Consider the following 26,853-nt stretch of genomic DNA (forward strand, 5'->3'; position numbering starts at 1 on the left):
TATGCAGCAAAGCTACAGTAATCAAAACAGTTTGGTCCTGGCACAAAAACAGACACATAGCTCAATAGAACAGAATAGAGAGCCCAGAAATAAACCCACACACTTATGGTCAATTAATCTACAACAAAGGAGGCAAGAATTTACAATGGAGAAAAGACAGTCTCTTCAATAAGTGATGCTGGGAAAACTGGACAGCTACATGTAAAAGAAGGAAATTAGAACATTCGTTAACACCATATGCAAAAACTAAAGATGGATTAAAGACATAAGTGTAAGACCAGAAACCATAAATTCCCTAGGAGAAAACTTAGGCAGAGCACTCTGACATAAATCAGCAATATGTTTTTAGATTTGTCTCCTCAAACAAAGGAAGTAAAACAAAAATATGGGACCTTATTAAACTTAAAATCTTTTGCACAGTGAAGGAGCCATCAACAAAATGAAAAGACAACATACTGAATGGGAGAAAACATTTGCAAATGCTATGACTGATAAGGGGTTAATATCCAACATATATAAATGACTTGCAGCTCAACATCAAAAAAACAAACAAGCTGGGACTTCCCTGGCAGTCCAGTGGTTAAGACTCCATGCTTCCACTGCAGGGGGCATGCGTTCAATCTCTGGTTAAGCAACTAAGATCCTGCATGCCATGTGGTGTGGCCCCACAAAACAAAACAAAACAAAAAAACAATCCAGTTAAAAACTGGGCAGTAGTCCTGAATAGACATTTTTCCAAAGGGGACATTCAGATGACCAATAGGTACATGAAAAGATTCTCAGTATCGCTAATCATCAGGGAAATCCAAGTCAAAACCACAGTGAGGTAACACCTCACACCTGTCAAAATAACTGTTGTCAAAAAGAACACAAATAACAAGTGTTGGTGAGGTTGCGGAGAAAAGGGAACCCTCATACACTGTTGAGAATGTAAATTGGTGCAGCCTCTGTGGAAAACAGTATGGAGTTTTCTCCAAAAACTAAAAATAGAACTGCCATATTACCCATCAGTCCCTCTGCTGGGTATATATCCAAAAAAAAAAAAAACACACTAATTCAAAAAGATACATGCACCTCATTGTTCATAGCAGCATTATTTACAGTTGCCAAGATATGGAAGCAACCTAAGTGTCCGTCAACAGATGAATGGATAAAGAAGATGTGGTGTATATATGTAATGGAATACTACTGAAGCATAAAAAAATGCAGTTTTGCTGTTTACAGCCTCATGGATGGACTTGAAGAGCATTATGCTAAGTGAAAGAAGTCAGGCCGAGAAAGACAAATACTGTATGATATCACTTATATGTGGAATCTAAAAAAGTACAGCAAACTAGCGAATATCACAAAAAAGCAGACTCACAGATAAAGAGAACAAACTAGTGGTTACCAGTGGGGAGAGGGCAGCGGAGAGGGGCAATATAGGGGTAGGGAATTAAGAGATACAAACTATTAAGTATAAAATAATCTACAATGTTATATTATACAACAGAGGGAATATAGTCAATATTTTATAATAACTATAAATGAAGTATAACCTTTAAAAAATAAAACTAAATAAAAAATACAAAAAACTAGTGAATATAACAAAAAAGAAACAGACTCAGAGATATAGTCAACAAACTAGCAGTTATCAGTGGGGAGAGGGAAAGGGGAAGGGCAATATAGGGGTAGGGGATTATGAGGTACAAACTGTTATGTATAAAATAAGCTATAAGGGGACTTCCCTGGCAGTCCTGTGGTTAAGACTGTGCACTTCCACTGCAGAGGGACGTAGGTTCGATCCCTGATTGGGGAACTAGGATCCTGCATGCAGTGCGATGCGGTGGGGGGCAGTGGGGGGGAAGCTATAACGATATATTGTACAACATAGGGAATGTAGCCGATATTTTATAATAATTATAAATAGAATATAATCTTTAAAAATTGTGAATCACTGTATTTTACACCTGTAACATACGGTATTATATGTAATCTATACTTCAATTAAAAGAAAATGTTGACAGACTCTAGTTCCATCCACCTCATTACAAATCTTTTTATGGCTGAGTAATATTCCATTGTATATATGTGCTACATCTTCCTTATCCATTCATCCGATGATGGACACTTAGGTTGTTTCCATCTCCGGGCTATTGTAAATAGAGCTGCAATGAACATTTTGGTACATGACTCTTTTTGAATTATGGTTTTCTCAGGGTATATGCCCAGTAGTGGGATTGCTGGGTCATATGGTTAGTTCTATTTGTAGTTTTTTAAGGAACCTCCATACTGTTCTCCACAGTGGCTGTACCAATTCACATTCCCACCAGCAGTGCAAGAGTGTTCCCTTTTCTCCACACCCTCTCCAGCATTTATTGTTTCTAGATTTTTTGATGATGGCCGTTCTGACTGGTGTGAGATGATATCTCATTGTAGTTTTGATTTGCATTTCTCTAATGATTAATGATGTTGAGCATTCTTTCATGTGTTTGTTGGCAGTCTGTATATCTTCTTTGGAGAAATGTCTATTTAGGTCTTCTGCCCATTTTTGGATTGGGTTGTTTGCTTGTTTGTTATTGAGCTGCATGAGCTGCTTATAAATTTTGGAGATTAATCCTTTGTCAGTTGCTTCATTTGCAAATATTTTCTCCCATTCTGAGGGTTGTCTTTTGGTCTTGTTTATAGTTTCTTTGCTGTGCAAAAGCTTTGAAGTTTCATTAGGTCCCATTTGTTTATTTTTGTTTTTATTTCCATTTCTCTAGGAGGTGGGTCAAAAAGGATCTTGCTGTGATTTATGTCACAGAGTGTTCTGCCTATGTTCTCCTCTAAGAGTTTGATACTTTCTGACCTTACATTTAGGTCTTTAATCCATTTTGAGCTTATTTTTGTGTATGGTGTTAGGGAGTGATCTAATCTCATACTTTTACATGTACCTGTCCAGTTTTCCCAGCACCACTTATTGAAGAGGCTGTCTTTTCTGAACTAAGTCAGAAAGAGAAAGACAAAAACTGTATGCTAACACATATATATGGAATTTAAGAAGAAAAAAAAATGTCATGAAGAACCTAGGGGTAAGACAAGAATAAAGACACAGACCTACTAGAGAATGGACTTGAGGATATGGGGAGGGGGAAGGGTAAGCTGTGACAAAGCGAGAGAGTGGCATGGACGTATATACACTACCAAACGTAAAATAGATAGCTAGTGGGAAGCAGCCGCATAGCACAGGGAGATCAGCTCGGTGCTTTGTGACCACCTGGAGGGGTGGGATAGGGACGGTGGGAGGGAGGGAGACGCAAGAGGGAAGAGATATGGGAACATATGTATATGTATAACTGATTCACTTTGTTATAAAGCAGAAACTAACACACCATTGTAAAGCAATTATACTCCAATAAAGATGTAAAAAAAGAAATGAACTTTAAAAAAATAAAAATAAATGGTTTTGGACTTACAAAAAAAAAAAAAGAAAAGAAAATGTTGAATGGCCAGCCTATGATCATTGACATTTGTGAAATGCCTCCAAATGGAAAGACAGAAACCCAAAACAATTTACAAAGATGAATCTTAAGAATATAGAGGCAATTCAGGGAACAAAGAGAATTTAATAAAATAATATCTTCCTAATTTGATTAACTCTACTTTATCAAGTTTTATTTTAAGGCAGCAGTCCGCAACCTTTTTGGCACCAGGGACCAGTTTCGTGGAAGACAATTTTTCCACAGACCGGGGTTGGGGGTGGGATGGTAATGTGAGCATTGGGGAGCAATGGAGAGTGGCAGGGAAGGAAGCTTCACTTGCTCACCCACCGCTCACCTCCTGCTGTGCAGTTCCTCTCCGCAGCCCAGGGATTGGGGACCCCTGTTTTAAGGTTTGTACTCAAATATAAGAAATACTTGCCCAACTTAAGGTCACAAAAAGTTTCTTTCATTTTTTTTTTTAGAAATTTTAATATTTTAGGTTTCACATTTAGATCTATGATCCATTTTAGAATAACGTTTGCATGTGGAATGAGTTATTGATAAAGGTTGTTTTTTCTTTCACGTGGATACTAATTATTCTAGCACAAATTGTTGAATAAACTATCTTTTTCTTTTGAATTTCCTTTGCATATGTGTTGAAAATTAATTGATCATATATGTGTGGATCTATTTCTCGACTCTCCATTTGTTCTCCATCCTATGTGGTGGATATATCTTTTCCTTTGTTCTGTATTTCTGTCTTTAGGCCAATACTGTGTTGGTTTGTTTACTGAAGCTTTGTAATGTCTTGAAATTAAGTAGTATGAGTTCTCTAACTTTGTTTTTTACCAAAATTGTTTCATATTTTCATATAAATTAGAGTTGGCTTGTCATTCTATCCCATAAAGAAGCTTACTGGAATTTTGACTGAGATTGCCCTGAATCTATAGTTCAAATTGAGGAGAAGAGACATATTGAGTCTCAGTCCAGATCCATGAGCACTATATGGTCTCTGCATTTATTTAGGCCTCCGTTTATTTGTTATTTACAAAATTTATCTCACCAATGTTTTGTAATTCACTATATCAACAGACTAAAAAAGAAAAAAAGCATTTTATCATTTCAGTAAATTCAGAAAGAATTAAGTGACAAAATTCCATATTAATTCATGATTCAAAAAAAGACTTTATAAATTGTGATAGAAGTGTGCAGGTCATGAGGGACTTCCCTGTCATTCCAGTGGTTAAGACTCTGCACTTCCACTGCAGGGGGCACAGGTTCGATCCCTGGTCGGGGAACTAAGATTCTGCGTGCCGCAAGGTGCGCGCAAAAAAAAAAAGAAAAAAGATGTGTGCAGGTCTTGTATATGTTTGTCAGATTCATCCCTTTAGCATTTCATATTTTTGGTGCTATTAAAATGGTATTCTTTTTTAAAATTTCAATTTCCATTTATTTATTGCTGGTACATTCAAATACAATTAATGTTTATATGTCAATCTTGTATCTAGTGAGCATGATAAACTCCTTTATTCTAGTAGCTTTTTTGTAGAATTTTCTTTTATATTTAATTAATTAATGTATTTATTAATTTTTTAATTTATTTGGCTGCATGGGGTCTTTAGTTGTGGCAGGCAAACTCTTAGTTGCAGCATACATGTGGGATCTAGACCAGGGATCAAACCCAGGACCCCTGTGTTGGGAGCACAGAGTCTTCACCACTGGAACACCAGGGAAGTCCTCTGTAAGATTTTCTACATAGCTAGTCATGTCATCTGAGAACAAAGGCAGTTTTACTTATTTCTTTCCATCTGGATGCTTTTTATCTCTTTTTCTTGGCTTATTGTACTGTCCTAGAATATTTAGTAATGTATTGAATAAAAGTGGGGAAAATGAACATTTTTGCCTTGTTCCTGATCTTAGTGGATAGCATTCACTCTTTGACCATTAAGTGTGATGTTAGCAGTAGGTTTTTCATAGATGCCATTAATAAAGTTGAGAAAATTACCTTTTATTAGAATTTATGAAGAATTTCTCAAATCATGAATTAATATTGAATTTTGTCACTTATTTCTTTTTCTTTTTAAAGAAAACATTTTTAATCTTACAGTACAGTACCTTGAAAAGTACAGTAGTACAGTACAACATCTGGCATACAGGGGCTGACATCGAGTGAACAGGCAAGAAGAGTTACTGACTGGAGGAGGGAGAGGAGGCAGGAGATGGTAGAGCTGAAGGATCATTAGCAATAGGAGACGGAGGGCAAGCTGCACTTTCACTCATGCCTGACATTGATGGAACGCATGTTCTCATCTGAAAGTTTGCAACTTGAAGGTTCATACGTAGGGGACTACTGTAGTCAGTTTATGTCGTGTCCTTGGGCTATGTCATTCTTTTTTTTTTTTTTGACATCTTTATTGGGGTATAATTGCTTTACAATGGTATGTTTCTGCTTTATAACAAAGTGAATCAGTTGTACATATACATATATTCCCATATCTCTTGCCTCTTGCGTTTCCCTCCCTTCCACCGTCCCTATCCCACCCCTCTAGGTGCTCACAAAGCACCGAGCTGATCTCCCTGTGCTATGCGGCTGCTTCCCACTAGCTATCTACCTTACGTTTGGTAGTGTATATATGCCCATGCCTCTCTCTCGCTTTGTCACAGCTCACCCTTCCCCCTCCCCATATCCTCAAGTCCGTTCTCTAGTAGGTCTGTGTCTTTATTCTTTGTCACTTATTTCTAAATTCACTGATTTCAACTATTAACTTGATTCCTAAGATAAACCCCACATTGCTATAATGTACTAATCTTTTTTATTTATTGATTTAATTTGCTAAAATTTTATTAAGAGTTTTGTGTCTATGTTTTTGAGAGATATTGGTCTGTGATTTTCTTTTTTGGTGACATCTTTTTCAGGCTTTGGTATCAGGGTAATACTAAGCTCATAGAATGATTTCAGAAGTATTCTCTCTTCAAAAGAGCTTGTATGGAATCAGTATTATTTATTCTTTAAATGTTTCTTAGAATTTATAGGTGAAGTTGTCTGAGGTTAGAAATTTTTTGGTGGGAAAATGTTATATTCAGTTTCCTTATGGCTAGTCAGGTTATCTTTCTCTGAATGAACCTTGGTAGTTTGTGACTTTGAAAGAGTTTGTCTCATCTAGTTTGTCAAATTTATTGACAGAAAATTGTTCTTAGTATTCCCCCATTACTATTTTAATGTTTGTAGCAGCGCCCCCTCTCTTATTCCTGATGTTGGTAATTTGTGTTCTTTTTTTCTCCTTTAATTAGTCTGGGTAATTTTATTGATCTTCTCAAAGAATTAGCTTTGGGTTTCTTTGATTTTTCCCTATTTTTCTTTTTGTTTTTCTATTTCATTGATTTAAAACTTTTACCATTATATTTTCTTCAGCTTACCTTTGGTTTTATTTGCTCTTTTTCTAGTTTCTTGTGGTGGAAGCTGAGGTCATTAATTTGAGAGCTTTCTTTTTTCTAATACAGGCTTTCAGTGGTGTAAATTTTTATCTGAGTACTTCTTTTGCTTTATTCCAGAAAATTTAACCTTTTCATTTTCAGACAGTTCATAGTAATTTCTTATTTTCCTGCTGATTGCATCTTTGACCCATGGATTATTTAGAAGTGTGTTTTTAGTATCCAAATATTTGCACATTTTTCCAGGTACCTTTCTATGATTGATTCTTTATTTTGAACTTTTTAAAAGTTTTATTGGTACAGTTATTATAGTGAATTGCAGTTTATATACTGAACTATTTCTTTTTCTTTTCTTTTTTTTTAAGTATGGGCTCTGACACTTTTTATTTGTGAAACCTCAGGCAAGTTACCTAGCTCTTTTTGTTTTTCATACATCTTTATTGGAGTATAATTGCTTCACAATGTTGTATTTGTTAGTTTCTGCCTTACAACAAAGTGAATCAGTTGTATGCACACACATATCCCCATATTCCCTCCCTCTTGAGCCTCCCTTCCACCCTCTCTATCCCACCCCTCTAGGTGGTCAAAGAGCACCAAGCTGATCTCCCTGTGCTATGCAGCAGCTTCCCACCAGCCATCCATTTTACATTTGGAGTGTATGTGTGTCAATGCAACTCTCTCACTACATCCCAGCTTCCCCTTTCCCTCTGTGTCCTCAAGTCCATTCTCAATGTCTGCATCTTTATTCCTGCCCTACCACTAGGTTCATCATTTTTCTAGATTCTATATATATGCGTTAGCATACGGTATTAGTTTTTCTCTTTCTGACTTACTTCACTCTGTGTGACAGACTCTAGGTGCATCCACCTCACTACAAATAACTTGATTATTAATTTAACTTAATTCCATTATTGGATCATATTTAATGTAATATCATTATAGTTGCATTAAAATGTACATATTTGATTTTTCTTTCGTATTTGTCCTACATTTTCTCTGTTCCTATTCTCCTCCCTTCCCACTTTCTTGGATTAATTGTGTATTTTTCAAAATAAATGCATTTTATTTACATTATTAGCTTATTAGGTATATCTCTTCATTTTTTTTCATGGTTGCTCTAGGGTTTATAATATACAATTTTATATTATTACAGATTTAGAATTATAAGAAGCTAATGGAAACGCTTAATATCAGGAGAATGGAATGCTAGCTAATGTGTTCTAGAAACAAAAGGATACTAGAAAAAGTTTAGCTTATTGTAATCCCCTATAGCCACACAGTCTTCTTATATGTTCCTCAGATACCTCATACTTCTGCCTCAGGGCCTTTGTACTTAAAATTCCCTTTGCCTAGAACATTCTTTTGCTAGATGGTGACATGACTTATCTTTTGCTGTCTTTCTCTGTTGCTAAACTGTTAGTTAACCTGATCAGAAAGGTCTTTCCATATCATACTACCTACCTAAAAGAGCCATCCCTGCTCCTCATTTCTATACTCTCGTTTTGACCTACTTTTACTTTATGGTATTTATCCCTCTCTGGAGTTACAAGTTTGTTTCTTTGTTTGGATTCGCCTCTTTGTTCTGTTCATCTTTGCATCCCTGACTCCTTCATCAATGCCTGGTGGTCAACAACTGATCAATAAATATTTGTTGAGTGAGTGATATTCATTTGTGTCTGTTTTGTATAGTCTCCTTAGAAAAGAGACCTAATCTGCCTGGTTACTGAAAATTCACCATTAAATTGCCTTTCAATATGAAATTAGAAATTATTGCTCAAAACCCCTTATATTTTTTAATTTAACAATGAAATATTACAAAGAACTTAGTACCTGCTGTATAATTTCCCTTTCAAAGATTTTTTACTAGGCTTTTTTTTGCTGTTGATTTCTGAATATATATCCTAGTATGTAAATTTCACTCTCATTCAGAAATATCACTATTTACAGGAGTAAAGACTAAGCAATTAATTTTAATTATTTTGTTCTAGTTCCAAAAATTGAGGCATGATCTTGAATTGGTACTATCTACTATTCAGTCAAAGAATGAAAAGTTAAAGGAAGACTTAGAAAGGTATATTTGTATTATAATTACTACTAATCATTGATATATATTGAATTGGCATTAATGTTTTATTTGAATACTGTTTTGTTTTTCCATGTTTAAAGGGAGCAAAAATGGTTGGATGAACAGCAACAGATATTGGAATCTCTTAATGTACTACACAATGATTTGAAACAGCAGGTTGTGACATTTTCTGAATCAAGGTATTGATTTTGTGTTCTAGGTTTTCATAATAGGAAAAATTATTTCCTTTTTTATGTTATATGAAATACATAGATGAAAAGAAGGTAAATTTTACCAGAAATTGTGAGTCTTACCCTGACTTTTGCCAATTGTTAAGTTACCTAATCTTTTATGAATAATTTGACTTTTAGTTTTCCTACATGTTAAATAGAGACTGTTTATCTCATAAAGCTAGTTATTTTGAGCAATGAAGTTTGAAAAAAGTTTTTGATTAATTTTATGAGTAACCAGTTATATATACTTAAGTATTTTATCAGCAAATTAATTCTCTTAAATTTAAATAAATCTTTTAGAATCTTTAATGAGCTGACAACGAAAATGCGTGATATAAAAGAATATAAGGAGAAACTCTTGGTTACCTTGGGTGAATTTCTAGAAGACCATTTTCCTCTGCCTGATAGAAATGTTAAAAAGAAAAAGGTAAGTTTTAGAGAAGACATTCATGTAGATATTCACATATGAAATTGTTTTAGATAGGTTCACAGGTAAATTTTCTGATAAATTTTTATGTTAAATATACACTTCAAAGACATACACAAATAGGTACATGCACAGAAATATTCCATCATCACATTATAATAATGAAAAATTAGAAGCAACCTAGTTATGTAATAAAATAAGATTAAATACATTTTTTTACATTGTATTCATATTGATGGAAAAATGCAGCTTTTAAAAGTGTATTGAACACTATCAAAAGAGTTTATGAAATCTCACAAATTATTGATTGTTAGAAGATAAAACACAGATGATTAAATTGTGTGAGTCTAATTTGTACCAAAGAATGTAATAGTGCTTATGCCTGGGGCTAAGATTGTAGGTAAGATTTGTTTTTGTTTTCATTGTTTTTCAAATTTTCTATGATAAACACATGTAACTTTTAAAATCAGAAGGTAGCTGTAGTTAAGGTAAGTTATTGACTATTTTAATAACAGTTATGATGGAATAAACCTTTTTCACAAAAGCAAATATTTCATTGAGTGACAGAAGGTTGGGAACAAGCACTTTAATTCCTTTTTTAAAAATAGTATAGGTATAAATAAATAGAACTTGTAGAAGTGGAATAGGCATTGAAACTGGGACCAGAACAATCTTTCTAAAAATATACATATTTAACAATTTATTTAATCATGTATTTTAAAATATACATATTTAAATCATTTTTCAACATAAAACTTTTGATGCCTCCCTCTGGGATGAAGTCTATAAACTCCTTAGAGGAATGAATTTATATTCTGGACTTTGTCTATCTCTTTAGCCTCCTTTTCAGCCATTCTTTATTCATCTCTTGCATGAGTCCATTCAACCATAGTACTAAAGTTCCAGCAGATATGCAATGACCTGTCACTTTTTTGTGCCTTATACATTCTATTCCCTCTGGTTACAAAACAATTCCTATCTGGTGAAAATAATAAATTCTTTCTTAAAGCAACTCAAACATCATCTTTTGTGTGATGCATTGAATGAAGTTTTGGTGTCATTTTATTAGCATTTATTACATGATTTTGTAGTAATCATTTATTTCTCTTTCTCTGTTGACCCACCACGCTCTGTGAGCTCCTTGGTTTGTTTAATTCATCTTTGTGTCTGTACTGTCTTGCATACCTATTGTAGTACCTTCTGAGTTCATATTTCTTGAATGACTGTGAGCATACTAGGAAAAGGAGAAAAAAGTTTGTTTTCTTATAATCTGTGTTTATTTATTCTTCCCTGTCTTCTTTGTAATTATCAGTAGGCTTTCATTTGTTATGGACAATTTCTCCCATTCTATCCATTGTTATTTATGCCCCTTAGTCATTTGTGAAATTGTTAACGGCCTTCTGTTAATGATTTCAGTAAATTCATGATCCCTTACCTCTTAATGATCATAATCTTAAAATAACTTAATGATTTATTTTCTGATTCCAGTCTCTCTTTTTTTCAACTTTTTTTTTAACCTATTAAGGTTCTCCACTATTAGAACCAGAGGTTTGAGACACTCCTAAACGAAAGCATTGATTACCAGAAGCCACCATGAGTTTATTCAGTCATATTGGATAAGCTCACTTTTTTAAATGAAGTATATGAACTGTTGATACATATTACAAACTGATAGGTTACTCTCTCTCCCTCTCTCTCTCTCTCTCTCTCTCTCTCTCTCTGTCAAGCAATAATAATGGATGTATCAGTGGGCTCAAGCTGCCATAGCAAAATACCAAAGAATAGGTGGCTTAAACAAAATAAATTTATTTTGTCATAGTTTTGGAGGCCAAATTCCAAGATCAAGGTGCCATCAGTTTTATTTAAAATAAATGAATTGTGTTATTTATTTTAACTTTGGTAGTTTCATTGCATTTATATTCTGTTCTGATACCATCATTCATGTATACATTTAGTCTTTATTGTACATTATGTTGGATTCAATCCTTATCATCTTTTACCATTCATTTTTGAGTTTTTAAGTTTAATCCATTGTTTGGTATGATGGGTTTGTTTGACAAGTAATTTGTTCAAGAAGAATTCCTGGGTGTTTTATTTTTTGAATTCTTAAATGCTGAACATATTTTGCTGTATACTTAAATGCTTATCTTAGGCAGAGATTTTAGAAGTCACAAGACTTGGTAAGGGGTTTCTCCATTCTTCTCAGATTGAATGTGCTGTGGAGAGGTCTGAGGCCAGCCTGTAGATGTCTTGCTGCTTCTGACTATTTGCCTGAAGGATTCTTTATCTCTGAACTTCAGTAACTTAACAGGGATATGTCACAATGTTGATCATTCAATATCAGTTTTGCTTTGAAGATGATGCATTGTTTCCAGGGGCAGATTTAGGTCACATTGCATTTCATGGCAATTTTATTTTATTATATTTTACATTGTTTATCATATCCTTATGTTGAAACTTTTTTTTTTGTTTTCTTTCATTATATTTTTCTTCTGCATTTTCTTTGATTATCTCAAACCTTTATATTTTAATCTGTGCCTTGCTGCTTGTTTCTTTAATATATTTGTATTTCTATAAAACCTTAGGAGGACTCCATTGCTAATCTTTGATTATTGTCAGGAAGGTACTAGATGTCACAATAGTAGGAGACCTTGTAGTTAATTGAATGTCTGAACTCAAAAGCTGCTGATTAGCTTTAGTATTATCCTAGAAGATTTCCCTTAGAACCTTATCCTATGGAACATTTTTAACAGTAATTTGGATAAAGAGGTAGAGGACATAGTCATCAAAGTTTACAAATGATATGAAATTGAGAGAGGACTAGATAGTAAACTTATTGGATGACAGAATTAGAACTGTATTTTTTAACTGGCCAAGATAAAATAGGACGGTCCAAATAAAATAGGACAATATTTAGTGGAGGTACATAGAATATCTTTCTTGAGTTTAAAACATTGAAGAACGAAGGAGACATATCTTAGCTATATACAATGAAGGAAACTTTTGGCACTTTAGATGATAGTGTTCTCAGATAGAGGTCAGCAGGGCAGAATAGATGTCCAAAAGCTAATGCAATCTTAAACTTATTGAATAGAATTCCAGCTTCTACACGTATGGAAGTGAGTCTTCCATTTCATCTTTGGTTTTCTAATCACAGCTATATCATTGTGGAGACTGGATTTTTTTAAAAAGGTAAATTAGAACACATTTAGAGAACAACGATGCTATTGAGAGGCTGCAAGTCTATGAGAAATAATTGAAGAAACTCATAATGATTAATATGGAGAAGGCAGGGAGCTCATAATAGCTGTCTTCAGATATTTGAGAACTCTAGGGTGGAATTGGAATGAGATTTATTCTCTGTCATTCCAAGAAAAAAAGAACTAGTGAGTTGAGTTAATATTAGGAACTGTCAAGAACTATAGAAAGATGAACAAACCTCCCTGGGAAGCAAGTTTCCTGTCCCAAAGCTGTATCAATACAGTCTGGAATGTCATTTGTTTGGGATATTTTGATAGGGAAGGTTCAGACATTAGATTTTCATTTATATGAATATATGTAATATAATTTATCCATTTATATAAATTTATAATTTATCTCCATATTTAGAGATAGGTAGATAGATAGGTGGATACTCTGAATTGTATCTTCTAGTAATTGCAAAAGATTTCCCTGTCTAAGAGGTTGTTTCAACTATTTTTATGAACCTTACTGTTTAGTACAGCAAGTTGTTTTCTTTCAGAATGCTTTTTAAATCATCTCATTATAAATGTTTGGTTTTAGTATATCTTGTACCACTGCAATTGAGGGATATTAATTTTTGAAATTTTGTAATAAATACAGTGTAATATTCTGCCATTAGAATTGAAATGTTAATTCTTTGTTATTCACACTTCTCTCAAAGAAAAACATTCAAGAATCAACTGCACAGCTGATAACACTGCATGAAATGTTAGAGGTAAGTGTTTTGTGTAGTTGTTTTGTCTTGAAGGTATCTCTTCACTAGTGATTTGTGAACAATTATACATAGGCTTGAAAAAGAAAAAAATGCTGCTTTAGTTCTTAAGGTATACACCAAACTTTATTATATATATTAATTTATCTTAGTATAAAATTAGTTTCTATGTAGTAAGAAAATATTATTTTTTAGAAGAAGATGAAGCTGAAGTCTTACTCTTAATTGTGTTCCCGATTATTACTTTAAGAAAAATTTTATGATGTTTTTTAGTATCTACACAGTAAAAGCCTATGCTGTTACATTGATGTAATCTTTAGTTGGCCAGTCTGTATTCTATCTAAAATACACAATTGAGTTTAAGGATTCTTTCCACGAAGTTGCAGAACTTCATTCACAGATTTTCCTTAAATAACATCAGCTTCTTTTTTCATAATGTAAGGACTCATTACACCTTTTTCTGCCTGACATTTGCTTTTTATTTTATTTACAAATATCTCTGACCTTTAAAAAAAAGAAGTTTTTGAATTTCAGCCAAATTACCAACTATATTAAATACTTAAATCTTTATATGATGACCTATTGCAGATTGGGTGGAGAGGAAGGTAGTCTATGAAGAGCTATTTAACAATTAATGTGACTTTTAAAAGTCATTGGTAAGTTTAGAATAAAGTGATTTCAGAAAACTTGTTTCACATTGTAATTTTCTGCATTGGATGCTAAAGTCTCTATGTATCTAGCTAAATGGTTTTGGTGCCTCAGGATATCTTAATATAGAATATTATTACTTTGGAAAGCAAAATACAATTATTTTTTAGATTATGATTTGAATTTTTTAACATATTCCTATTTAGTCCAGTTTATACTGAAACTACTGTTTCTCATGGATGACTTGACTTTTTTTTAATAAAAGTTGTTATATATGTGGCAAATATTGACAGTTATTAACTGGGAAATACATGTGCAATTTTTGAATAGTGCACTATGAGATACCATGTAAAACTTAGATTTAGAAACTATTTTTGTCTCCAAGGCTTGTATTATCAATAATAAATATAAACAGAATTTAAACTGCAGTTCAGTGAAGAATAAACCAATATACATGTTCATGTTAAAGTAGAATTTTTAGCATTTAATTATTTCTGGCATCTATTAGAAGTTTGATTAATATAACTGAAGTTAGAAATGAAAATAAAATTTTTAAATTATACTAAAATAAGCAGTTGCTCTAAAATGGGAATAATATTTAATTATTTTATTATCATACCTAAAAGAAATGAGACCAAGAGCTTTTTTCTCCAGGATGTGGTTCTGAAGTAGCTAAAGTTAGGGAGTTCCCTGGTGGCCTGGTGGTTATGATTCCGAGCTTTCACCGCCACGGCCCACATTCAATCCCTGGTTGAGGAACTGAGATCCCACAAGCCACATGTTGCAGCTAAAAAAAAAAAAAGAAATGGCTAAAGTTAATGGCAGATGAAATTATTTCAAGAATTGAGATGTTAAAAAAAAAAAAGAATTAAAATGTTGATATTATTATGAAATGTGATTGAGATGAGAGCTTTACAGTTTTAATTTTATTTCTATGGTACTTTATATTTGTATAAATTGTATTTTTCCTTTTCTGTGTTTCTTAATATAATATATTTAAAGCTTTGGCTTGGCAATTCAGAGATATGGAGTCTAATCCATGATCTATTACTAATTATGTGCCCCTTGAGGAATCTTTTAACCCTTCTCGATTCTGGTTTTGTAATTTATGAAGGCACTGTGTGGGAGCTAAGGAGGTAGAGTAATAATTGATACATATTTAGCATTTTTCAGTATGTTTCATAAAACATTAGTGTTTGAAGAATTTTAAATGTGTGTTTCTTAAAAAAACTTTTTTAATGCCAGTGGATCTGGGATATACAGGTGATTCTGAGTGCACATTGGCAGTCTTTCTCCAGCTTATATAACCATAGAACCCTGTTTCTCCACACTAAGAGCATCCTTAGGGAGACCAATTCCATGGAATGTAGTTTGGGAAATGTTAGTCTTATATAATTTACTGCAGATACTCAAAACGTCCCAATTTGTGGTTGGAACCCCTCAATATCCTTAGTGAAGAAATCAAAGATATTTAAGATAATTTGAAGGAAATGATGATGATAGAATTGTTGTTTCAAAGATTTATCAGATGAATAGGTGTTTTTTGGGGGAAGAGTAGCATTGGTGGTTTCTCTTTCCCCCAAATATTAAGATATGTATGCTGTTTTTGAGCTTTTTGAGTATTTAAGTTTTTTACTTTTAAGAAATGGTGATAACCAATCTTGTAACATAAGCAAATTATTAATCCTAAGAGAAGTGAGAGAATTGTAAGTGCCTTTTAACTAGTTTTTAGGAATTTTAAAAGTTAAGGTGCAAAGATTCATTTTAAAGCTATTTCCATTCACTAATATTTGTTTTTTAAAAAAAGAAAATCAACTATTTAAGTTAATACATAGAAATTATGATATAAACAATTACTCAAAGAGAAAAGACATTAACATTCTTTGGTAAGAAACTTCATTAATGTTTTATTATAGCTGTATCAATTTTTTTCCAAGTAAGGTATATTTTGAATGATTTTTTTTTTCTAGATTCTTTTAAATAGATTATTTGATGTTCCACATGACCCATATGTCAAAATTAGTGATTCTTTTTGGCCACCTTATATTGAGCTGCTCCTGCGTAATGGAATTGCCTTGAGACATCCAGAAGATCCAACCCGAATAAGATTAGAAGCCTTCCATCAGTAAAAAGATGGTCTTTTTTTCACACGTACTTAAAGTATCTTGTCATTCAAGGATAATGGAAACACTGAGAATTACTTGGATAAGGAACATTATTTGCAAATCAAAGCACATGTCCATCTTCCTTTTGTGCTTAACATGACTCATGCTGCCATCCACTATTCATTTAAAAATGGTCCTTTCGCAGTCAGTCATTGCTTTGGTATTTTCAACTGGGTGGACAAGAATGCAAGTGAAAAATATTCTAGACTTAATTATTACAAAACTTTAAATATACCTTACTTCTGCAATATTCTTTGGAAAATTCGTTGTTAATTTATGATATTGATAATGTAATATTTTTCTTTTAAAATTTATGACAGTTTCTTTTATGCATTTGATTTCCATTTGGTGCTTACATCCTTTAAATTTACAAATTGTAATGGAAAGGCCATTTAATTTGCAGGAGGTTTAAAAATTGACTTAGTATCTTAATGTAGAAGGAAGCATAATTTAAAAGCATTTAGTAAATCTGTTTCATGTATAATGCCATATTTCTAGATTTGTTAAAAATTGGAATGTTAAAAAAACTAACGGATAAAGGTAGCATGAAAACTATATTTTAATGTGTATTATATTACAAGTGATGATATATATTAAATCATTCTTGATTCTGTTAATTATTACTAACAATACTGTGTTCATAAAATTTTGTTAATCCTCTGTGACTTTCCTGTAAATAAAATTCTCATTTAAAAACTAGCTTTTTTGGGGATGTGGCATGATATTTTAATAAACTAAATAGACTTTTTCATAGGTAGATAAATGATGATATTATAGAACTACATATAAGCTAAACTAGAGAATTCCAAATACTTTTTGTATCATTAGTTTTCTAAGATGACTTAGTATATACTTTTATTTTTGAAAATGCTTTCTACTGTATTATAGTATCCAAGTTTCTTGTTTACCTTAAATACTTCATCTTTTTTAAAGTAGGCAAAAACTATTCCAAGTATACCATGTTCCATTTATAGAAAATACAAATACTGTTATATTTTAGAAAATGTGTAAGTTCTTTTATGGGAAGATGACATACAAAAGTACCTTCCTAGAATACTCTAGTTGGGAGTCAAAGGATTGAGCAACTTATTATTCCTCAGAGTTACTGGAGAAAGGAAAAATGGTGCTAGCAGTATAAGTCTGACAATAATTCTGTCTGACAAGAGCAGATAATACTGTTGTCTGTGAACTTCTCTGTGTTGCAAATTACAGTAAGAAATAGATAAAGGCAATAAACAACTTGATGATTTATTTGGCAAGTCTTGATTTCACATACATCTATTGGTTTGAATCTCTTTAGCATCTTGTGTAAAGTTTTAAAGAAAACTGTGATGATTGCATCCTACTTTTTAATTTGTTAACCCAGCCTTTTAACATAGCATGATTTTTTTGCCCACTTTTCATCTCAATCATAAACAATGTAAATTATAGCAGAATTAGTCTTGATTTGTACTCCATCTAAGCTTACAACCCTTGAAGGTTTTTTTTTTGTGGCTTTGAGTATGCTGGAGAAAATGTTTCAAGTTCTGAGAACCTATATGTGGGGGCCATCACTACAGATCCCAGGAACATTGAGGGTAATAAAAGAATATTTTGAATAACTCTGTGCCCACAGATGTTATAACTTAGATGAAATGGACCAATTCTGTTAAAGACACAATCTACTAAAACTCACACAAGGAAAAATAGCCACTTTGCATAGCCTATATATTAAAGAAATTGAATCAATAATTAATAAGCTTTCAAAACAGAAGACATCAGGCCCAATGGTTTCACTGGTGCATTCAAGAAGAAAGTGATGACAATTCTGTGTTCCAAAAAATAGAAACTAATTCATTCTATGAGGCCAGCATTATCCTAATACCAAAACCAGACAAAAATATTACATTACCCTAATACCAAAACCAGACAAAAACATTACATTACCCTAATACCAAAACCAGACAAAGGCATTGCAAGAAAGGAAAACTACAAACAGATACCTTTCATGAACATAGGTACAAACATCCTCAACAAAATAATCAAATTCAACAATGTAGTACAAAAAATTATGCATAACAGCCAAGTGGTATTTATTCCAAATAGCCAAAACTGGTTCAGCATTCAAAGATCAATTAATGAAATCCAACATATCATCAGACTAAAATAGAAAAATCATATGACCATACCAATAGATTACAAAAAAGCTATATGACAAAATCAGATAACACATTCATGATGAAAACTCTCAGCAAGCTAGGAATAGAAAGGAACTTCCTTAGCTTGATAAAGAACATCTACAATCTGATGCATTATTACTTATTCTTTAAAAAAAAAATTCAGAGAACTTACAGCTAACATACTTAATTGTGGGAAACTAGATGCTTTCCCTCTAAGATCAGGAAGAAGGCAAGAATGTCTCCTCTCACCAGTGCTAGTCAGCATTGTACTGGAAGTTCCACCTAATGCAGCAAGACAAAAAAACATCCCAAGAACCAATAAAAAATCTCTTGGAACTAAATAAAGACCAATTACAGCAAGGTTGCAGGATACAAAGTTAGCATAGTAAAGTCATTTGTTACCTATATACCTGAAATTTGAAACATTATTACGTTAACATCAAAAATATGTACGAGACTTATATGAGGAAACCTACCGAAGTTATAAAAGAAATCAAAGAAGATCTAAATAAATGGAAACATATTCCATGTTTATGGGTAGTGAAACTCCATATTGTTAAAAGTCTCAATTCTTTTCCAAATTGATTTATAGGTCTAATGTAATCCCAATCAAAATGCCAGCAAGTTACTTTGTGGAAATCAACAAATTGATTCTAAATTTATATGGAAGGACAAAAGACCCAGAATAGCTGCCGTAATATTGAAGAAGAACAAAGTGGAAGGACTGACAGCAACCTTAAGACTCACTATAAAGCTATAGTAACCGATACTGTGAAATTGCTGAAAAATCAGACAATAGATCACTGGAACAGAATAGAGAGCTCAGAAGTAGACCCATACAAATATGGTCAGCTGATCTTTGACAAAGAGGAAAGGCAAGCAACCCAATGGAGAAAGCTTAGTCTTTTTCAACAAATGGTGGTAGAACAACTGTACATGCACTTGCAAAAAAAGAAAGAAAAACTGGTCACTGATAATACTGACATTATACCTTTAACAAAAATTAACTAAAAATGGATCATAGACCTAAATGTAAAATGCACAACTATAAAACTTCTAGAAAATAACATAAGAGAAAATCTAGTCTGACCTTGAGTTTGGTGAAGACTTTTTAGATAAAATACCAAAGGACAATCCATGAAAGAAAAAAATTGGTAAGTTGGATTTTATTAAAATTAAAACATTATGCTCTGTTAAAGACACTGGTAGAATGAAAAAAATAAGCCACAGATTGGGAGAAAATGTGCAAAACACATATCTAAAAAGATAACACAGAACTCACCAAAATATACAAAGAACTCTTAAAACTCAACAATGAGACAACAAACATCCCAATTAAAAAGAGGGGAAAATGACTAAATTGACACCTCACCAAACAAGATAAACAGATGGCAAATAAGCAGGTGAAAAGATCTCCACATTGTGTGTCATCAGGGAAATGCAAATTAAACAAAAGTGAGATGCCACTACACACCTATCAAAATGACCAAAACTCAGAACATTAACAACATCAAATGCTGAGAAGAATGTGGAGCAACAGGAACTCTCATTGATTGCTGGTGGGAATGCAAAATGATACAGTCACTTTGGAAAAAAAAGTATATTCTAAGCATACTGTTACTCTACAACCCACAAATTGTGCTTCTTGGTATTTACCCAAATGAGTTGAAAACTTATGTTCACACAAAATCCTGCACACCAAAGTGTATAGCAGCCTTTTTCATAATTGCCAAAAATTGGAAGCAATCCAGATGTTCTTCAATAAGTGAATGGACAAATCATAGGACATCCATATAATGGTTTATTCAGACATGAAAAGAAATGAGCTATCAAGCCACGAAAAAACAGAGGAAACATTAATACATATTCCTAAGTGAAAGAAGCCAATCTGAAAAGGCTACATACTATATGATTCCAGCTGTATGATATTCTTGAAAAGACAAAAGTATGGAGACAGTTAAAAAATCAGTGGTTGCCAGAGGTTGTGGTTTTGGAGGATTTGTAGGAAGGAGGGCAGGGAAGGGTGGGATGAATAGGTGGAGTACAGGGGATTTTTAGGACAGTGAAACTATTCTTTATGATACTGTAATGGTGGATACATAACATTATGCATTTGTCAAAATCCATAGAACTACAATACAAAGAATGAATCTTAATGTAAACTATGGACTTTAGTTAATAATAATGTATTGGTATTAGGTCATCGGTTGTAACAAGTGTAACACAAATACAAGATGTTAATGATAGTGGAAACTATAGGCAAGGGGAAAGGGGGTATATGGGAACTAAGGAATTTGGGGAAAGAATTTTCTTACTGATTAAAAAAATTCTCAGGAAGAGATGGCTTCTCTTGTTCTGGTGAATGTTATTTGGTCTGCATGAAACATCTGGAACTCTTTAGCCATTCTGTAATCATTAGGAGAGCTGCCATGGACAAATCTGGCATATTTAGTATGGCAGAGTCTCAAAGAAGAGCAAATCGTAATGTTATTGAACTGGGGAATTAATTGACCCTAGAGCTGCCATACTGGGGAGCATGATTTATAAGATAATAAAATTTCCTTCTGGTTTAATCAATTGAGACAGGTTTTTCATGTTTCTTGAAACTGAAGACATTCTATCTGGTAGCAACATTCCACCAAACCATTAAATGGAACTTTCACTCTCGCTGAAATTAATTTTATGGAACAGTCTGACAAAGACTTTAAAATGTGTATTTTGAGGTTGCTGGAAGAAATAAATTTCTTCCATTTAGAAAGGGCTAGTCATTGTAACACAAAAATAGGAACAAATGAAACAACAGTTGGTTATGAAAAGGAATTAACTATAAATCCCGTATCTGATTAAATATAATAATTTAAATACAAATTCTACAAGTAGGATAAACTCTTGACTGGATAAAGACTGAATTAATGAAACATAATTTGAAGAATTCATCCAGAAAAATAAAGAGAAAAAAATTATGAAGCGCAGACAAAAGGGATAGAGAACAAATTGAGGCACTTCACCAACATAGAAGTTCCTGATGAAAAGAATAGCAGGAATGATAGATAAGCAATATTTGAATAGATAATAGCTGAAAATTTTTCTGCAGAGCTGCCAAACACCTCAGAAAAACATGCATACTGAATACTGTGTAGGATAAACCACACCATCAAACGGTTTAGTGAAGCTGTAGAATATCAAGAAGAAAGAATTTTCAAAGATACTAAAGAGAAAAGATAGTTTACCAAGATGGAAATAGCAATTATATTGTTCACCTGCAAAAATAAATGTTGGTGCTGAGGGAAAAGAAAGACCATCAGCCTAAAATTCCATAACCAGCTAAACTACTATTCAAGAATGAAGACAAATTTTCTGACAAATAAAAACTAAAAACCTTTCCCACAACATACTCTCCCTGAAAGAACTGTTAGCAGACATACTTCTATAAGAAGAAAAGTTAATCTAGGAGGAGGATGGGGCGTAAACAGTCATGAACGTGTCAATTTATTTAATGTCAGTTATGAAAGGAAGACATTTAGAAAGAAAAAGTGTTTCTGGAAAAGATGTTGCGAAGATATCATACTTCAGAATATCTGGCTATTCAAATTAAAAAATACAACCTATGTTTAAAGGAAAAATCCCTACAGGGTTACCAAGTTTGTATTAGCCTGTTCATAGGGGGGAAAAATAGCAATTTTTTTTACATCATCATATGCATGTATCTTTAGGCATCAGTATTGCAGAAGTAAGGAATAAAAATTTGGTAGGAAGTTAATTTGGGGGAAATACTCAAGGTTTTTTGAAGATGAGATAGGATTTCCCTCTTAATTTTGGCTTATCTTAGGGTATAAAGTGTTTTGACTGGAGCATGATATGCGTTCTTACTGTTAATGGCAGCAGAGCAAAGGGTTGTTTCTGCTTCAGGACCATTGCATACTATAAAGAAACCAATGACTTTTGCTTTTTTGTAAGAAAAAAATGTATAGCAAGTAGGCAAAAAAATTTTCTTTAGGAGAATATAAAGAGCTCTAAACATAAAAGAACAAGAATTGAAATAGATATTAAAATTCAGAATTTCTGTCTATAAAAAAGGAAAACACCTTGAGAGAGAGTTGGAAGGCAACCCATAAAATGGGAGAAATTATTTACAACAAAGAACTCTAATCTGAGATATATAAAGAGTGCCCCCAAATCAACAAATAGAAGACATTCATCCCAATTAAAAATTACATTGGTAAAAAGACTTAAGAGACGCTTCATAGTAGAGAATAAATATCTTTTTTTTTTAGAATAAGTATCTGTTTTTAAAAGCAAGGAGAAAGAGCTTCTTAGTTCATTCTGACTGCCTTAAGAAAACACCACAAATTGGGTAACTTATAAACAAGACATTTATTTCTCACCATTCTGGAGGGTGGAAGTCTGAGATCAAGGTACCAACATGGTCAGGTGAGGGCCTTCTTCCTGGATCACAGCCAGTGACTTCTTGCTATCTCCTCATATGGTGGAAGGGCTGAGGGATTTCTGTGTGGTCTGTTTTATAAGAACACTCATCCCTTTTATGAGGGTTTTACCCTCATGACCTAAGCACCTCCCAAAAGCCCTAGCTCCTAATACCATCACATTGGGCATTAGGATTTCCAGAGGTTGGGAGTGATCAACTGAATTGAATGTTGTTGGGAGATCAAGTAAGCACTATAAAATTGACCACGAGATTTCTCAACATGGATGTCCGAAAAATCATTATTTAGATTTCACTGAGTTCTCTATTATTTGGAACCCATAGTACTTACAATATATGTCACTAAATTATGTAACTTATTGCAGTTTGTCTGTAACTTTATTGGGGGAAGGAACCTTGCCTTTTATGTTTATACTTCTTTGCCCTTCACACAATGCTAAAGAGTAGGCAATGGCTATTGGCATATCAAGGTCTTTGCTGTTAGCTCAGTGATATCTTTCTTTCTTTTCTTTCTTTCTTTCCTTTCTTTCTTTCTTTTCTTTCTTTCTTTCTTTCTTTCTTTCTTTCTTTCTTTCTTTCTTTCTTTCTTTCTTTCTGTCTCTCTCTCTCTCTCTCTCTCTCTCTCTCTCTCTCTCTCTCTCTCCCTCTCTCCCTCCCCCTCTCTCTCCCTCTCTCTCCCTCCCTCTCTCCCTATCTCTCTCACACACTCTCTCTCTCTCCCTCCCTCCCTCCCTTCCTTCCTTTCTTTCTTCATTCATTTTTGGCTGCATTGGGTCTTCATTGCTGCTCGTGCGCTTTCTCTACTTGTGGCAAGCAGGGACTACTCTTCGTTGTGGTGCGCAGGCTTCTCATTGAGTGGCTTCTCTTGTTGTGGAGCACGGGATTTAGGAGTGTGGTCTTCAGTAGTTGTGGCACACAGGCTCAGTAATTGTGGCTTGCAGGCTCTAGAGCACAGGCTCAGCAGTTGTGGAACATGGGCTTAGTTGCTCTGTGGCATGCAGGATCCCTCCAGACGAGGGCTCAAACCCGTGTCTCCTGCATTGGCAGGCGGATTCCCAACCACTGAGCCACCAGGGAAGTACTAGCAGGTGTTAACATTTTGTGATAATAATTCAGGTTATTTTGTTTCTCAAACAAAATTTTATAGATTTAGTTGATTCTCACTTTGTGCTCCTCCTTAATTGCATCCTCTTCTCTTTCTCTGCCAGGTAACTATAATCAAGATACCATATGTTCTTCCTCTGCATACTTTGGTAAGTTTGAAATATATATTTGGTGTTAAAAATATTTATAATTAAAACTTTATATAAATTATCATATATATACAGCCTATCCCAGTTTGAATCATAATGTATCCTATTGCAGCATTTCAAATTAATGTTATATAATTTACCCATGTTGACATGTGTGGATTTTGTTCATCATTTAACTGCCAAATAATACTCCATTGTAGAAATGGATCACAGCTGTTTTTTGTCCCCTATTGATAATCATTTGGGTTGTTTCCATTTATTCACTGCTACACATAGTGTTGCCTTAATTATTAATGGGGATTCTCATGTGCAAGAATCTTGTAAGGTTATATATTTAAAAATGAAATAGCTGGGTCAAAGATGCACATCTTCCTCTGTATTAGATATTGCCAAATTTGTTCTTTGTGGTGTTTGCACTTAATTTACACTTCCATCAACGCTATGTTAGATATCACCTCACACCAGTCAGAATGGCCATCATCAAAAAGTCTACAAACAATAAATGCTGGAGAGAGTGTCAAGAAAAGGGAACCCTCCTACAGTGTTGGTGGGAATGTAAATTGGTGCAGCCACTATGGAGAACAGTATGGAGGTTCCTTAAAAAACTAAAAACAGACCTACCATATGATCCTGCAATCCCACTCCTGGGCATATATATGAAGAAAACTATAATTCAGAAGGATACATGCACCCACAATGTTCGTTGCAGCACTGTTTTCAATAGCCAAGACATGGAAGCAACCTAAATGTCTATCGACAGATGAATGGATAAAGAAGATGTGGTATATATATACAATGGAATATTACTCAACCATTAAAAAGAATGAAATGATGCTATTTGCAGCAACATGGATGGACGTGGAGATAATCATACTAAGTGAAGTTAAGTCAGACAGAGAAAGACAAATATCATATATCACTTATATGCAGAATCTTAAAAAAATGATACAAATGAACTTATTTACAAAACAGAAACGGACTCACAGACTTAGAGGATGAACTTACAGTTACCAGGGAGGGAGGGTGGGTAGGTGGGATAGATTGGGAGTTTGGGATTGACATATACACACTGCTATATTTAAAATAGATAACCAACAAGGACCTACTGTATAGCATAGGGCACTCTGCTCAATATTCTGTAATAACCTAAATGGGAAAAGAACTTGGAAAAAGAATAGATACATGTATAACTGAATCACTTTGCTGTATACCTGAAACTAACACAACATTGTTAATCAACTATACTCCAGTATAAAATAAAAATTAAAATAAATAAATAAATAAATAAGAAAAAAAGAAAGAAAAAAACCAAAAAACAATATACTAGATATTCCATTTGCCCAATCCTCCCAAACAGTTGCTATTATCAAATTTTAACATTTTTGCCACTCTGATGAAAGAGAAACATTTCCATTTCCATGATTGCTAGCAAAATTGAACATTTCATTCTCATTTATTCGTCATTAGGTTTTTTCTCCTGCAACTCTCCTGTTTATGCCATTTTCTTATTTTTTATTTTTTTGGGGCTGTCCCTTATAGATTTGTGAGAGTTCCTTCAATATTCTCGATATTTATTATGATTCATTTATACGTGTTACAAATTTTTCCCCCACTTTCTGGCTTATATTTTCACTTTTTAATGTTTTTAAAATTTTCATTTAATAAATTTAAACTTATCAATCTTTTCCTTTATGCTTTGAGCCTTTGCACATTACTTAAGAAACCCTATAATAGTCTTTCAAAAGATTAGAAAATGTTTACTTTAACTATGTCAAATTCAAATCCAGTCTCATTGAAAGAATAAAATATTTTGTGTATTGAATCTGGTTTTAATGTCTGGGAGGTAAATTCAAAACTCATCATCTTTAGAGATAGTCACCTGCTCCAATTTAATAATTTCAAACAAGCATAAAATCAGAATTCTTCATCTCATTTTTTTCTGAAAATATAAGAGAACAGTCTAATTTTAAGATATGCCTTGGTTTTTAACTAAAAAAAATTAAAGTGCATGCTAATATATTAAAAATTGTAAGGTAGAAGTTTATTCTTACCTGTAAAATGTTCTCAGTCCCTATTCTTTGACTCTCAGTCTCTTCTGCCTTTCTGTTTTTCAGTCTCTGAAATAAATACACACATGCATTCAGGCATACATATATACAAGTTCCTTCCTCTCCCATATTTCCACTTATTCCATCTTTGATTTACTGAAAGGGCCCATTCATTTATATTTAATTTGATTTCTAAAGACTGATAGCAAAGCTTTTTTTAGGTAGGGGGTTTCCTGTCACCTCCACTTTGCCCATAATCTTCATTTCTCTTTTAAATTTATTTTTATTATTTTTTTTAAAGCCAAGGTGTCTCCCACTGAGAGGTGAGTGCTTTAATTGTATACACTCTTTTTCTATTCTTTTCCATTACGGTTTATCACAGGATGTTGAATGTAGTTCCCTGTGCTATACAGTAGGACCGGGTTGTTTATCCATTCTATATGTAATAGTTTGCATCTACCAAACCCCAAACTCCCAGTCCATTCCTCCCCCACCCCCACACCCCCTTCATTTCTTAATTAAACAGAGAATGAGAAGGAAAGCTGGAGGAAAATTTTTTCAAACAATTTCTATTGCAACTT

The 26,853-nt window shown here is 33.3% G+C and overlaps 1 protein-coding gene across 5 annotated transcripts in view; it reads left to right on the forward strand.

The window, feature by feature from the left end:
- CENPK (centromere protein K) overlaps positions 1–26,853 on the forward strand; it is a 332,401-nt gene that overhangs the window by 22,890 nt on the left and 282,658 nt on the right. For 3 of the 5 annotated variants that reach the window (XM_032629021.1, XM_032629022.1, XM_032629023.1), the window contains 5 exons: positions 8,864–8,946; positions 9,042–9,140; positions 9,474–9,600; positions 13,505–13,558; positions 16,174–17,063. In XM_032629021.1, coding sequence (XP_032484912.1) covers positions 8,864–8,946; positions 9,042–9,140; positions 9,474–9,600; positions 13,505–13,558; positions 16,174–16,332 — 522 coding nt within the window. In that variant the 3' untranslated portion in view covers positions 16,333–17,063. Of the gene's footprint in view, positions 1–8,863; positions 8,947–9,041; positions 9,141–9,473; positions 9,601–13,504; positions 13,559–16,173; positions 17,064–24,179; positions 24,225–26,853 lie in introns of those variants that run through there. The other 2 variants (XR_004349429.1, XM_032629024.1) reach the window with 2 other exon arrangements.

Source organism: Phocoena sinus, chromosome 3 (assembly GCF_008692025.1).
Source record: "Phocoena sinus isolate mPhoSin1 chromosome 3, mPhoSin1.pri, whole genome shotgun sequence".
In the NCBI taxonomy this organism is placed as follows: Eukaryota; Metazoa; Chordata; class Mammalia; order Artiodactyla; family Phocoenidae; genus Phocoena; species Phocoena sinus.